The 14,784-nt window shown below is 47.3% G+C and overlaps 1 protein-coding gene across 1 annotated transcript in view; it reads left to right on the plus strand.

The window, feature by feature from the left end:
* The first annotated feature begins 11,750 nt into the window (after positions 1 to 11,750).
* Positions 11,751 to 14,784, plus strand: part of PELI2 (pellino E3 ubiquitin protein ligase family member 2) — an 82,447-nt gene continuing 79,413 nt past the window's right edge. Inside the window, exon 1 of the mRNA XM_071745238.1 lies at positions 11,751 to 11,986. Coding sequence (XP_071601339.1) covers positions 11,910 to 11,986 — 77 coding nt within the window. The 5' untranslated portion in view covers positions 11,751 to 11,909. The remainder of the gene's footprint in view (positions 11,987 to 14,784) is intronic.

Below are 14,784 nucleotides of genomic sequence, written 5' to 3' on the forward strand. Positions count from 1 at the left end.
AGGTGAGGACCCTTAATGAACATCCCAGGCACTTCCATGAACGTGGATTTCACTGCATGACTGTGGGCACCTACCTTCCCCCCCAGCCCCAAACTGAAATAAAAAGTCAGGTTAAAAGTCAGGTTTAAAAATTTGTTTGTATCTCTACTGAGCTCAGCATTTAAATGCCTACAAGGGGAGGAAAAAAAAAACCAAAGGAAAAAAAACAAAGAAAAAAAGAAAAAGAATAGGGTTGGAAATAGAAAAGCAAAAAGGATTTGAAGTGGTAGGTTTAGGAGGGCAAAGTACTCAGCACACAGCCAGGTCAAAACCTCTTTGGGTGGCATCTGGATGAAAGCTCCCACAGCATTAATCCTTTCTGAAAATCACAGACTCCAGCCAGGGACCTCAGTGGTCAGAGAGAATATTTTAAAAAGAAAATCTGCAAATGACACAGGTAAAGGAGTTTCCTGGGGAACTCGGCATCCCAGCCTTCCCTCAGCTTGCAGGGATCAGGAACCAGACAGAGGCTGCAAGAGCTTGATGTTCATAGAACCACAGAATCCCAGACTGGTTTGGGTTAAAAGGGACCTTAAAGATCATCTTGTTCCAACCCCCTGCATGGTCAGGGACACCTCCCACCAGCCCAGGTTGCTCCAAGCCCCATCCAACCTGGGCTGAGACACTGCCAGGGATGGGGCAGCCACAGCTTCTCTGGGAAACCTGGCACAGGGGCTCAGCACCCTCACACCAAACTATTTCTTCCTCACATCTCATCTCTCTTCCATCTGGAAACCCTTCCCCCTGATCCCATCCCTCCCTGCCCTTGTCCCCAGTCCCTCCCCAGCTTTCCTGGAGCCCCTTCAGGCACTGGAAGATGCTCTAAGGTTTCCCTGGAACCTTCTCTTCTCCATGCTGAACAACTCAAATTCTCTCAGCCTGGCTCCAGAGCATCCCTTGGATTATCTTGGTGGCCTCCTCTGGATTTGCTTTTGGGCAAAACTGAGTTGTCAGGACCAGCAGCTGAGCTGCACTGAAGTTCTCAGCAGTGGCAGCATTGCTGGAAAGAAAAAGCAGGGTTTTTCTTCAAGAAGGAACTTTCAAACTTCATAATTGTCTAATTTTTAATGGGTATGTCAAAATGTGCTGCTTTCTGTGTGGGCAGCAGGACTGGAGCTTTCTTGGACTGGGCAGTGCTGGGGCTGGGGCCACACAACAAAGATAGATGTGTGCATATCACCAAAACCTCCAGGAAAAATGAGGACAGCCTTGAATTTTTATAAGGAAGTTGGCACAGCCCTTGCTTTGTGCTTCCCACAGACCTGAGGACAATGTCCCTTCTCACTGTTACACATTTGCAAGGAGGAGGAGGAGGAGGAGGGGGAAAAAAATAAGGTCAGAATTTGTCTTCTTCACCCTGCCCATTCCAGCCATGCTCTGTGGGTTTAGGGGAGGTCATGGGGTGGCCAGGCTGGAGGTGACATTCCACAGGCTCCTGGGATTCCTTGTTGTCACCTTCCAGCACCTGGAGGAGCTCCAGGAAATCTGGAGAGGGACTTTGGACAAGGGACTGGAGGGATGGGATGAGGGGGAATGGCTTTAAACTGGAAGAGGGGAGGTTTAGATTGGATCTGAGGAAGAAATAGTTTGTTGTGAGGGTGCTGAGCCCCTGTGCCAGGTTTCCCAGAGAAGCTGTGGCTGCCCCATCCCTGGCAGTGTCTCAGCCCAGGTTGGATGGGGCTTGGAGCAACCTGGGCTGGTGGGAGGTGTCCCTGACCATGGCATTCTAATTCGATGGTCTTGGAGGTCCCTTAAAGCCTGAACCATTCTGTGATTCTATGATTGTGTGATACATCAGTGCTGCACAAAATCCATGTGAATTTTGGGAGGCAGAAGTGTCTATCTGGACTGCTTGCTGGAAACTGTGTGGAACCACCAGGAGTCAAAGAATGAATAAATAACTCTATGGAGAAAAAAAAAAAAAAAAAAAAAGCCCCAAACCCCCAAGATGCTGGAATTTGCTTTAGAGATCTCACATGGCATGAAACAGAGATGTCTGCATTTTTTCTCTGTTCTTTTATCTTACCAAAACCACAGAGGAGCATTTACCCACATGCACACAAACATTTCTGAGAGGATCCAGGCAAAGGAGCACTAAAATATGTAAATATGGGACTAGACTCCCTCGGTGACCTTTGCATAATTAGGATTTCTTTTCTGTGTCTGATGCTTGAAACAGCTCCATGGCTTCTGCCTTTGTTTCACCTGCTATGGCCTCCATATGCTGCTCCATTTGCATCCTGAAATTATTGATTGGCTGCATGTCTCAAACATAAAGATTTATGAGCAGTGATGGGAGGGTTGGGGGGTCCCAGGTGGTGGGTTTGCAGGTCACCAAGGTTTTGGCTGCTGCAGATGGGACGAGCAGAGGGTTGAGCTGTGTTCAGCCTCCTTAATGAGTTGGGCCAGGTTTTGAAGGAGGAGGATTCCTATGGCTTTGTTCCCATCTGTTCCCCCAAACCAGGCTAGCAGAAGACAAAATAAGTCCCCACTCACACGTGGGGCTGTCACAGCCTGTTCTGCCTCAGGAAGAGGTCAATGTGTTCCTACCATCAGCTTTGTCACGTGCCTGGAAATCTGGGGGGCTTAGAACCTGTGGAGAAGAAAATATGTCTTTTTTTTTTTTTTTTTTTTTTTTCTTCTTTCTTTTTTCTTTTTTTTTTTTCTTTTTTTTTCTTCTTTCTTTTTTCTTTTTTTTTTTTCTTTTTTTTTCTTCTTTCTTTTTTCTTTTCTTTTTTTTTTCTTTATTTTTTTCTTTTTTCTTTTTTCTTTTCTTTTTTTTTTTTTTTTTTTTTTCTTTTTTTTTCTTCTTTCCTTTTTTTTCTGAGAAGGTTTGGGATGTTCATTGTATAATCAGCTTGGCAGGGGGCTGCAAATGACATCATTTACATCACGTTCCCCCTCGGAAGAACCAGAGTTTTAGGCTCTGTCCTTCACTTGCTCAGTCAGTGAGATTTTGCCACAAGCTCTACCTATCCATATGTGGATTTATAAGGTTGTTTTTGCTTTCCTGGATGCTTCAGTTTGACTAAGACACCTGAAATGGGCACCCCTACATTCACAAGGCAGATTATTTTTATTAGCAAGTGGTGCTTGCTGCTCCTTCAACAGTATATTTGCTGTTGCTGTAGATGTGTGCTATATATATCTATATATGATTGCTAATGTATATATGTATATATATATGCTTGCTAATACTTAGCCATGAATTAATGTTGATTTTCCTTCAGCTCAAAAGCTTTTTTCATTCATCTTCTGTCCCTTAATGGCAAAGGCAGGTCTAGGTGTGCTTTTTGTAAAACAAACAAAAAAGCCTCTCAGTATTTTTATAGCTTCTTCTGGTGTTTCCATACAAAATCCTCCCTGATTTAACATAACCAGTAAACCTCAGTGACACATAACAGGGACTTTTCCCTGTTCCCAGAATGTTAGGGCTTGGAAGGGACCTTGAGAGGTCATTGAAACCAACCCCCTGCCAGAGCAGGGTCCCACAGGTCCCACAGGAACCCATCCAGGTGGGGTTTGAATGTCCCCAAAGAAGGAGACTCCACAACCTCCATGGGCAGCCTGGGCCAGGGCTCTGTCACCCTCACAGTGAAAAAGCTTTTCCTGATGTTTACATGGAACCTCCAATGCTCCTGCTTGCACCCATTACCTCATGTCTTATCATTGGTCATCACTGAGAAAATCCTGGCTGCATCCTCCTGGCACTCTCCCTTTATTATAAATATATTTATAAGCATTAATGAGGTCACTCCTCAGCCTCCTCCAAGCTGCAGAGCCCCAGCTCCCTCAGCCTTTCCCCACCAGGAGATGTTCCACTCCCTTCAGCATCTTCTCCTCAAGGAAAAGCTGAGGAGCTCTCAGCATCTTCCAAGATAACACAGCTCCTTTTTTAAGAAAAGGCATTGCCTGATGAGGTAGGAGGCATCTTCATCTCCTAACATGTCCAATAAAAGCCAGTTGAAGTCAGGGAGCTACCAGAACTGCTTTTCTCAGCCATTACCTTACTGCTGTGAAAGAGTTTCACCTGCTAATGAGCCCTTAATAACATCAACTCAAGCAGTGTCCCAGCCCATCCTGACAGCAGCAAGCCTCCCAGTTTACAAAGCTAAGGACATACTGGTTCCCTGTACTGAGCAGGCAGAGAAGTGACCATCTATACCCATCTATACCCATCCTCCCATTATTTTGGGAGCTGATTTAACAGGATGCCATGGGATGTTGTTCCTTTTGCTGTGCCCTAACAGCTGTGCCCAGAGGGAGGTTGGGTTTTTGAGCAGGGTGTTTATTTTTTTTTCCCCTATTATTATTTATTTTTGTTTTGTTTTCTCATGTTCAGATTTCAAGGGGCAGAGACAGCTTTTTTTGTTTTTTTTTTTTTTTTCAGAGTTTAGCTATTGCCTGGTTGAAAGCAGCCTGGAAGCCTGCCAGGAGCACCTGGCAATGCACTTAGAGAATTATTGTAATGAAAAGAATGTCAAATGCTAGAGGTAGTTACAAGGCTTTACTGATGTATGCACTTGGAAGGACAAATGCTGCTCTTAACATATTCAGATATGACCTGGCACCTCTTTACCCTAACAAGATGCTGAGGAGTTAGCTGATTAATTGCCAGGTCTTACTGCTGGGGACATCTGAACTCCCAAGTGGTTATTAACCACAGATCCTGTAGCTGTTAGGGAAACAGTGATTTTTTTTTTCCTCTTCTAAAATTATTGCACTTATCAGGGTGGCAAAAATTGCAATAAGCAGTGTGGAAGAGTTTGGGGAGGTGAGGTGGTGGATGCTCAGTGCTTTTGGCCATGGGGCTGAATCCTGTTTGGGAAGGGCACAGGTTGGATCAGGCTGGAGATGGACAAGGTTTGGAGCAACCTGGTCTGGTGGGAGGTGTCTCTGTCTAAGCAGTGGGGTTGGAACTGGATGGTCTTTAAGGTTCCTTCCAAACCAGGCTGGTTTTCTATGTTTCTATGTGGAGGATGCTGCCCTAACCTGCTGGTTATCTGCTGGCTGAATGGGAGCTCTCATTTCTAATATGTAATAAATTCTAAACTGCATCTCATTCTCTGCAGCAGAAATGTGTGCAAATTAAACTAATGTTTAGTTTCAAGTGGTTTTGTGGGTGTTCACACTTTGCTGGTGCCTGCAAACTGGGAAAGTTTTGGGGCTGAGTTTCAGTGTGCTGACACAGCAGAGATCCCATCGTCCCAGAACTCTGAGAAGCAGATTCCTTGGCTAACAAAAACTGGTTGTGTGGTTCCTGCAGTCAGATGAAGCTTTCAGCACACTCAGGGATCAGTGCAATCAGCTGACAGGAGCCTTTCATACATGGGTTGGTGTGGATCAAACCAGAGCCAAGCTGGGACCATGCACCTGAGCTTTGCCAGAGGTTCAGCACTTGCACAGCAGAGCTCCTCTCCTGCCTTTTATCCTGCAACGAGCTGGGTGTTTGCATTAAATTTGCTGGGGGAAGTCTGGTTGATTGATGGGATGGCTGAATATCTCTTTGTGGACCCAGCCATCTGCTCTTGAAGCTGATCTCCTGGGGGGTGGGGAGCAGCATCCCCAGGGATGGTTTCTGGAGTGGGATAACATGGTCCATGTCCAGGGAAGCAGTCTCACCTCCTTGGAATGAAGGTCAGGGTAGCAGAATTTCTCCTGGATTAGGTACAAGTAAATCATAAGGAATCTGTCTTCATCATTTAACTCTCAAATGGGGGTGAAATTGAAAAGTAAAAAGGGGCAATGTCTGGGAGAAAGTCCACTCCCAGGTGAGAGCATCCTGCAAAGAGAGACACTGGGATTTGAGAGGGAATTTGGCTCTTTTGGGAGGGTAGGAAAGGCAATGCTGAAATTTGCCAGTGCTTCTGATTTTGGCAGACACATACAAGAGGTGTTTATCCTCCCCTTAGGTACCACAAGCCCTTCAAGAAAGAAGCTGGGAAGGCAGTGCAGGTGCTCCAGGGAAGATGGGTGAGTAACGGGGCACCATAGGAAAAGGGATTCCAAGCATCCCCCCAGAGTAACTCACGTTACTGGAAAAGATGGACAGAAGCTTCTCGGCACATTTGATTTGTCTTTTAGACTGAGGTGGACCTCTGAGCTGATCTTTCAAGAGAAATGACTGTAAAACCTCAGGATGTCTTTCTTGAATGATAATTGCTCAATTAGAGGCAGTCATTAGACAGATATGGCTAAGGTCATCTTCTCCTATGTGCTTCACTTGGCCATTTTCTTGCTAGTTCCTCCCATGACTTTTTGCAGTCAGCTGAAATTTTTTGGCTTCTCAGCAAACATTCCCATTAGAAGTCATCTGCCTGGCCAGGACTTTAATAAAACACCAGAAAATCCCAGCAACAACCTCTCCCCAGTGCCAAAATGAAAACCTTTTCCTACTCTTTGGTTTCTCTTGCAGTCAGCTGCAAATCCATGAAGCCCTTTCTTTGTCTCACTGCTTTCACAGATCTTATGGTGACAAAGCTTCTGTGAACCCCAGGTACATGATATACATAAAATCAGCTTTATGATATCAAGGCTATGAATGCACTGGAAAGTTTGTTTGCTTTCTGCAAAAGCCCCCTCTTACCATTTCCCTGGTGTATCAGATCTGTGAAATGCATCCCTCCCTATCCATATTTATGTATATTTCATGGTATTTTCTATTAATTCGCCTTGTTCAGGTTAGATTGGGTCACAGCTCTTAAATTTGCCTCTTCAGAACCCACTGTCAAGTTTGCCATTTCCCACCCCCCGTGGACATAATACTGTTAAATATTCATGGCATTATATTTGAATCTTTTTGCAGATCTTGGGCCAGTAACATCCCACCTTGGCAACTTGCTCCAATCTCATTTTATCTGTTTATTCTCAAATCTCTCTTGGTGACACTTGTAAGCAGCTCATCAGACCCATCCCAGGTAAAGGAGGGTTTTTTTAAGATATCTCCAGCTCCTGTTTCAGACAAAGGGGGGGTCTCATTCCCCTGACCCACCAGGGTTTGATTTCACCCACAATTTATTTCACACCTCCACTGCTTGCTGGCCCCAGTGAGTCCCTGGTGAACTTTCTTTTCATGTGTGTTTTTATGCCTCAGGCAAACTGTTCTGCAAAATCTTTTTCACTTGCCTTATCGTGGCTTTTGGATTTTACCAGTGGTTATGTTATATTCCATTTTCCTCATTTGGATGTAGCTTTTTGATGGTTGTTTTTCTTTTGTTCCTAACAGCCCTCTTCACTTTGCTACTTATCTGCTTTTAAGGAATCCTTTAGGGTCTTTGCTAAGGAGTGTTACACATGAAGTTGGAATCTGTATTTTATCTTTAAGCTCCTGCCACATTACTTGAAAGTATTTTATCCTTTTACCTCTTCCAATTTATTTTTTTAATGTAATTCCCCTTTCTGGGAAGGGGGATCAAGCCCATGACATGGCATGGCAGGGTGGAAAGTTAAGACAAAAGCAGATTCAAAGCACGTAGACAGCTTCTTAAATATTGTTAAAAAAATCCCAAACAACTCTTTTTTTGCTCCAATTAATACTAAGCACTGAACCCCTGAATCATGGGGCTGAAAGGGTCCCCCAAACATGCTAAGCTCAGTATTTCACCATTATCAGCAACCTCATCATATTTTTCCTGTTGTGTGCTTATAAAAACCTAACTCTAAAACATCTTCAGCTCTTTCTTCTCCTGTTTCCATTTGGGGGTTGCTCAAGACCCTCAGTCCCCCGTGAGCTGGGGACTTCCCAGCCTGAGAAGTTTGCAGGTGATCCCTGCTTGACTTTAACTTTGGTGCTGTGACAATTTTTCTCCTTTCCTGGAGTTTATTCTCTGCTCTGGAGCACCAAAACCAAGATCAAAAAGTCCAAAGATCAGCTTTTCCAGCCCTGACCATCCCCACTGGTGGCTGAACATCAGCCTGACCCCACTCCTGGAAATGTTTTTATTCATGGCTGGAGATGGAAACCTTAATCATAGCATCATGGAATGGTTTGGGTGGGAAGAGACCTTAAAACTCATCCATCCCCACCCCCTGCCATGGTCAGGGACACCTCCCACCAGCCCAGGTTGCTCCAAGCCCCATCCAACCTGGGCTGAGACACTGCCAGGGATGGGGCAGCCACAGCTTCTCTGGGAAACCTGGCACAGGGGCTCAGCACCCTCACAACAAACTATTTCTTCCTCAGATCCAATCTAAACCTCCCCTTTTCCAGTTTAAAGCCATTCCCCCTCATCCCATCCCTCCAGTCCCTTGTCCAAAGTCCCTCTCCAGATTTCCTGGAGCTCCTCCAGGTGCTGGAAGGTGACAACAAGGAATCCCAGGAGCCTGTGGAATGTCACCTCCAGCCTGGCCACCCCACGACCTCCCCTAAACCCACAGAGCATGGCTGGAATGGGCAGGGTGAAGAAGACAAATTCTGACCTTATTTTTTTCTTATTTTTTCACTCTCACACCAAACTATTTCTCCCTGATATCCAATGTAATTATACCCTCAGTTATCCCCATTTATGCACTGATCCCACCTACCATGAGCTTTATGTGCAGTGTAAGCTGCAGATCTGGTGCCAGGGCTCTTCACATCCCTCAGTACTTTCTCTCTAGTTCAAGCCCAGTCCCTAAGCCCCAATTCACAAAAGTGCTGAAGTCCAGCACATCTGTAACTACTTTGCTGAATTAGAGCCTAATTAATCTTCCTGCATTTAAAATAACTTTTTATTACATTTTAAAAATAAATGGCCACGTACTACTCCTTTTTTTTTCTTCATGTTTGGGATTTTTTTACAGATATTGATTCTAATGCTCCTCTGGCTTGGCTGGAAATTCCCCCAACCAGCCAAACAGATGCTGGAGCTAAAACTGGGAGCAAACTCCCTCCCACAGCCCTGGTGTTGTTGGGAAGGAGCTCCAAGTTGTGTGCAATTCCCTCTTCTAGAGGGAAAACAACGGAGCTACCCCAAACCATCCTGAATCCAAGACTGGAAGATTTTGAGATGAAACATGATGGCTGCAAGTGTGGGGACATTTCTCAATTCCTGCAATGGATTTGAGGCAAAATGCCAGCCAAGTGTTGCCTGTATCAGTTGCAAAAGGAATTTTTGGAGCTGGAGGAAACGGAGGTGCTGTGAGCTGAGCAGGACAGGGAGCTGAGCAACATACAGTAAGGCTGCCATGTACCCCAAGTGGTTCCTGGTTCCATTTTATTAGTAAAAAATTAAATTTAAAATTAAATCTAAATTAATCTAAATTAATCTAAAATTTAATCTAAGTTAAAAGGAATTAAAAATTAAAAGCAGCTTTCCAGTGGTGGGAACAATAGGCCCTAAGAAGTTATAATGAGAAAACCTATGATTTGGGAAGAGAAGACCCAGAAGCCCTTAAAACACCTCATGGGGCTGGGGCTGAGTTTCCCTCATTGCTTGCCAGCCTAAAATACCCTGCATGTCCAAATGGAGTATCCTTCCAAGGAAGAAAATAATGCTTCAACTCAAGTGGTAGGGGTTATTTCTCTGTGTCCCATAACAGGTACATAGCCTCCTACATGTGCCTCAGGTGCAAATATTCCCCTATCTGTCCCACAAGGCTTTTTTTTACTGTTTTTTTTTTTTTTTTTTTTCTGGGACTACACATTTGTTTTTCAGCAATGCAAACCAGTGCATTTTCTGTAGTTAATAATTTCTGCAGTTTTGTATGGAACTACAGCAAATGGGCTGGTTTGGATGCTGAAAAAACTGTGGATGCCTGGCAAAAGGGTGCAGAGCTCCCCAGTTACAAGCCTCACGTGCAAGGCTCTGCACAGCTTCTCCCTCTTCTCCACAAGACGTAGGGTTCTAAAAATGGGAAAAAAAGGGCAAACTCAGATCTTCAAGGTCTCTCTGTCCCTGCAGGGGGGCTGGGAGGGCAGGAGCAGACACTGTAAATGGAGCTATGGTAATGGGAGGTTTGATTTGTGGGAAGCCTGGCTGAGCCAAGGGTTTTTTGGAAGAGGGCTAAAGTTGGGTTTTGCCACGTGAAAGCCAAGCTGCAAAGGTTCTTGCTTTCAGAGGGAGGTAAAATTCGGAGAAGTTGAAGAGGATGCAGCCAGGAGGTTTGTTTTTCACACCGTTTTGGGGGCTGTATTTGTTTTCTGTGACAGTGACTTACAACCTGGCTTTCTTTTCTATTTTGTTAGAGCAATAAAGAAGATAAATCTGTAATAATTCAGCTCTCTGTCTTTAATAAAATCTTGTCTTCTTCCCACAGCCCCTGGGAAGATCTCCGTTTTGCAGCCCGGTGAGATTGGCTGGGTTTTTCCATTTCACTGACAGAAAAATAACATTACCAGGAAAATTAATAGCCAACTACAGTTTCAGGCCGAGGGAAAGCTTTCAGCAGGAGGAGCAGGACTCGATCCCGTGCTGGCCCAAGGGATGCTTTCCAGCAAAAGCCTGGAGCAGCCTAATGGCTGCTGCAATTACTTCTGTCTTCGTTAAGGGGCTCACGGGTTGGAGACCTCAAATAGCAGCTAATGAGAATTTCCACCCTCAATGCAGATCGATACAGAGCTCATCTTTCTTGGGTTTGTGCTTGCATGGGGTTCCAAAGAGAAAGGAAATGAAGCTCAGAGTGGAGGGGGTTTGGGGAAAATGCCGAGGCAGCAGCGGGCTGGGGGAAAAGTCCTTGGAAGTCATAGGGTTATTATAGAGAGAATGGTTTTGGGTGGCAAGAGACCTTAAAGCTCCTCCATTGCCACCCCCTGCCATGGTCAGGGACACCTCCCACCAGCCCAGGTTGCTCCAAGCCCCATCCAACCTGGGCTGAGACACTGCCAGGGATGGGGCAGCCACAGCTTCTCTGGGAAACCTGGGACAGATTTCACCCTCAGATTTCATCTGTCTTCCCTTGCTCAGCTTAAACCCACTCACCCTCACCCCATCCCTTCATGCCCTTGTCCCAAGTCCCTCCCCAGCTTTTCTGGAGCCCCTTGAGGCACTGGAAGGTGCTCTAAGGTCTCCCTGGAGCTTTCTTTTCTCCAGGCTGAACACCCCCAACCCTCAAGCAGAGCTGCTCCAGCCCTCAAGTCATTTCCATGGCATCCTCTGGACTCGTTCTTGAGCAAAGTAACCGAGCTCCACTAAAGCTCTGCAGCGGGGCTTTTCCCCTACCCTTGGGGCAGGAGCTGAACTAGAACCCCAGGGAATCTGGAACCTAGGGGAACCTCGGACCCCATCTTGGCCAAGCGATCCAGAACACCCCCTCGGGGCTCCTCTCCATCATCCAAGGAGTCCCCCCATCATAGGGACGAGCCATTCAGCCCATAACCCCTGCATCCCATCCCATCCCATCCCATCCCATCCCCCCTTCCCTTCTCCTGCCCCGGGGCGCGGCCCCTTTAAGCGCGGCCCCGTCCCCTTTACTCTATGTTTACATAACACAGCGGGACCGTACCACTCGCGGGCTGGCGGGAGAGACCATACGAAGGAAAGGGCGGAACTCAGCGCTTCCCCCCCACACCCCGCAGCTCCCAATTACTCAGGCGCTCGAACCGGATCCCGTGGGGTGGGATCACGAGTGGCCTGGGTGGGGGGGGACGGCGGGAGGGGACTGAGGGAGGAGGGGAGGGATGCGCTGCTCTACTCCTCCCCCCCCGCGGGGAGTTGGTACGTCCCCCTCGGCGCTCCTCCTCCGCCCCCCCCTCCTCCCGGGTGTAGTGGCTGTTGTCGGGCAGCCGGCGGCTCAGTGCGGGGAGCGCTTGGGGATCGTTCCCTCCTCTTCCCTTTATTTCCCCTCAGGATTCGATTCTTCCCTTCCTCGCCCCCGTCCCGACACTCCCCCCCCACTTCCCTCTGCAGCGGATGGGATTGTAGCAGCGGGTGACTTCGGCGGCGGCCGCCCCCATGTTTTCCCCCAGCCAGGAGGAGCACTGCGCGCCTAACAAGGAACCCGTCAAGTACGGGGAGCTGGTGGTGCTGGGGTGAGCGCTGCGGAGGGGCCACGGCGGGCGGGAGGTGGGGAGGGAAAAAGGGAAGGAAGGAGGGGGGGATCAGCGGGGGACCCGTCCTGGGGTGGGTGAGTGGGTAGGTGGGGGGTGCCCCGTCCCCTCAGTGCCGGCCGCGTCCCCTCGCTGAGGTAACGCTCGGAGGCGAGAGAGACCCCAGAGGAGGAGGAGGGGGTGAGGGGAGCAGCTCCGCTTCCCGCCTTTCCCTTACCCGAGCGCCTGTGTGCGTGTGGGGCTTTAGGGTTCCCCTGTGAGGGGAAGGCGGCGGGGATGGAGGGGGGCGGCCCTTGGGGTCTCTTTGTGAGGGGAAAGCGGCCCTTGGGGTCCCCCTCAGGGGAGAGGCGGCCCTTGGGGTCCCGCTCGGAGGGGGCGGCCCTTGGGGTCCCGCTCAGGGAGGGGGGGCTGGCGGCCCTTGGGGTCCTGCTCTATGGGGGCGGCCGCTGGTCCCCCGCAACTTTCCCCGTGAGGAGACCGCGGTTCGGCTCCCCCTCTGGTTCTCCCGTCGTAGCTCTGGCTGCCTCGGGGGATGGGAGGGCCGGCGGCGGGCGGGCTGTGGGGCACCGTAACCGAGGGGCCTGCGGGGCCGGGCTGGGAGAAAAACTTTTGCGTTAGGGTTGCGGGGATGCGGGATTGCCGGGAGAGACCGGGGAGGGGATGGGTTGGGGGGTGGAGGAGGGAGGAGACCCCCGGTTCCGTCTTTCCGCCGGTGCCGCTCGCAGGTTGCTATCGAGGAGCCGGTTTCTGAGGCTCTCCCTGGTGGTTTCTTCCCCTGGCTCCCAGAGACGGCGTCCTCCTTGCAGATTGCAGGGGAGATGACTTTGGAATTAGGAGGAGAGGAGGGAAGAGGGGCGGGGGGGGTGGAGGGAGGGGGTTGGAGGATGAAGCACTTATATTCAGATTCGTTGTGGAAACGTTTATTTTCTCAGCTTGATACGGATCTTCAAGTAATCCGCTTGGTATTATGTTCTTGCCCTGCTGGTAAAGCTTGCAGCCTTTCTGCTGTACACTGTGGAAGCGGATGAGGGGAGAAGCGTCTAAGCCGTGCTTGCTGGGAGCCCTTGTGAACCTTCTAAGAGATGCTTAATTTTGCTAGTTTAGTGTGTGGGAACATATGGTTAATGGAATAATTTTTAGCGATAAATACAATAGAAAGGTTTCAGACCAGCCGTGGAGCAGAGCAGCTACAGCCTTGCTGCGTTGTGCATCCTCCCCCAGGATCTTGTTGCAGGTTTGCTGCAAGGTCGTAGGAAACCTTATTCTGGTTTGTTAGGGGTATTTTGTTGTTGTTGTTTGGGTTAAGTCATTTAATGATGAACTGTGTTCACCTCTGCAGAGTAACTGCTTCAGTGTCTGGGAACAGATAAAAAGAGCACTCAAGACAGGTACTCGTGTCCAGTGGTGTAGCTTTTTCCTTAAGGGATGCTAAATATTTCTTATCATGGGACTAGGTCAAGATATAGTTACAGTCAAATAAAATACAGCTATTACCATGAACATGGCATAGCTGGCACTTGAAAGACTTGAATTTAAGTCGAGTAACTTGATTTGGGGGAAATAATCTGTATCAGGCTAAATTTAATAAAGAAACCTTCTCACTGTTTCAGTTGTGGAAATGGAGGGTAATCTCAGCTGTGCAGCACTGTCTCTAACAATAAAGTCATAGTATAGTGTTGAATCTTTAATTAAATTAGAGTGCATAAATTGATGTTGTGCTGCAGAGGCTTTTTGTGCACAGCTGGAAGCATTTTCCTTTCTGTTGCTTTACTATTTTTAGCAGCAGTTGAAAGTACAGAAGTATGAAATGTTTTGGCTCTGATCTTAACCTAGCAAAGCCTGGTGTGCTTTTCCTTTAATATTGAAATGCACTGATCTCAGCTTATCACTTCTGCCAGAGGTCTTGATCTTCACTGCTGTGTGTTGAAACATGCCAATAAAATTTAAATAAACTTTATATGACTGAGCTTCATTTTTTTTTTTTTTTTTTTTTACTTGAGTACCAGCTGTTCTCTCAAATGACTGTTGTTATATCTTCTGGGTGCTAAAAAAGCAACCAAAGCTTCTTGTTCTTGTAGCAGAATCACGAGTCTGGGAAGAGGCAGCTGAATCAGGCTGGTCAGTGTAGGCTGCAGGGAAACAATGGGGCATTTGCTGCCACAATGTGCTGGGTGGATGTGATGTAGAATAGGTAGGCAGGGATGGAAGCAGTCCAGGAAATGCTTTGACTACAATCACTGCATTTTCCATTTTTGGATGGGAGGTTGAGGTTTTAAGATGCTCCAGGAGTGGCTCGCTGTGTTTTCTCTCAGAAGTGTCCTAAATGTTACACGTTGTGCCATAAATAATATATACACACTTGTGGTTTTTTGGTGACTCAACATTTGTGACTAGGAACTCTTGGAACAGCTTAAACATCTGTTCAGTATCCTAAATATATATTCATAATACCTGCTTTGTGTTAAAATTTTGTTCCATTTAAATAAAACAATGCAAATCCCCCCTCGTCCCCCTAGTGAAACCCAGACCTGTGAACTGCAGAACCAAAGCACTGCAGCTCCTGTTACAATTGCTTGATTAAAATTGATAGTGACCTTACAGCAAGATTTAAAGGAAAAAAAAAAGTTCTTTTGAGACAGTGTTTGTTGTTTTGTGGTTTTTTAGTAAAAAAAAAAGCATTGATTGTGATATTGATGAATAACTTAAGTCTTGAGCTGTGAGACTTAAATGAGATGGTGAAAAGCATGATGAACAAAGGAGCTCAGATACCTGGCAAACTA

The sequence above is a fragment of the Heliangelus exortis genome, chromosome 5, assembly GCF_036169615.1.
Source record: "Heliangelus exortis chromosome 5, bHelExo1.hap1, whole genome shotgun sequence".
NCBI classification, from domain to species: domain Eukaryota; kingdom Metazoa; phylum Chordata; class Aves; order Apodiformes; family Trochilidae; genus Heliangelus; species Heliangelus exortis.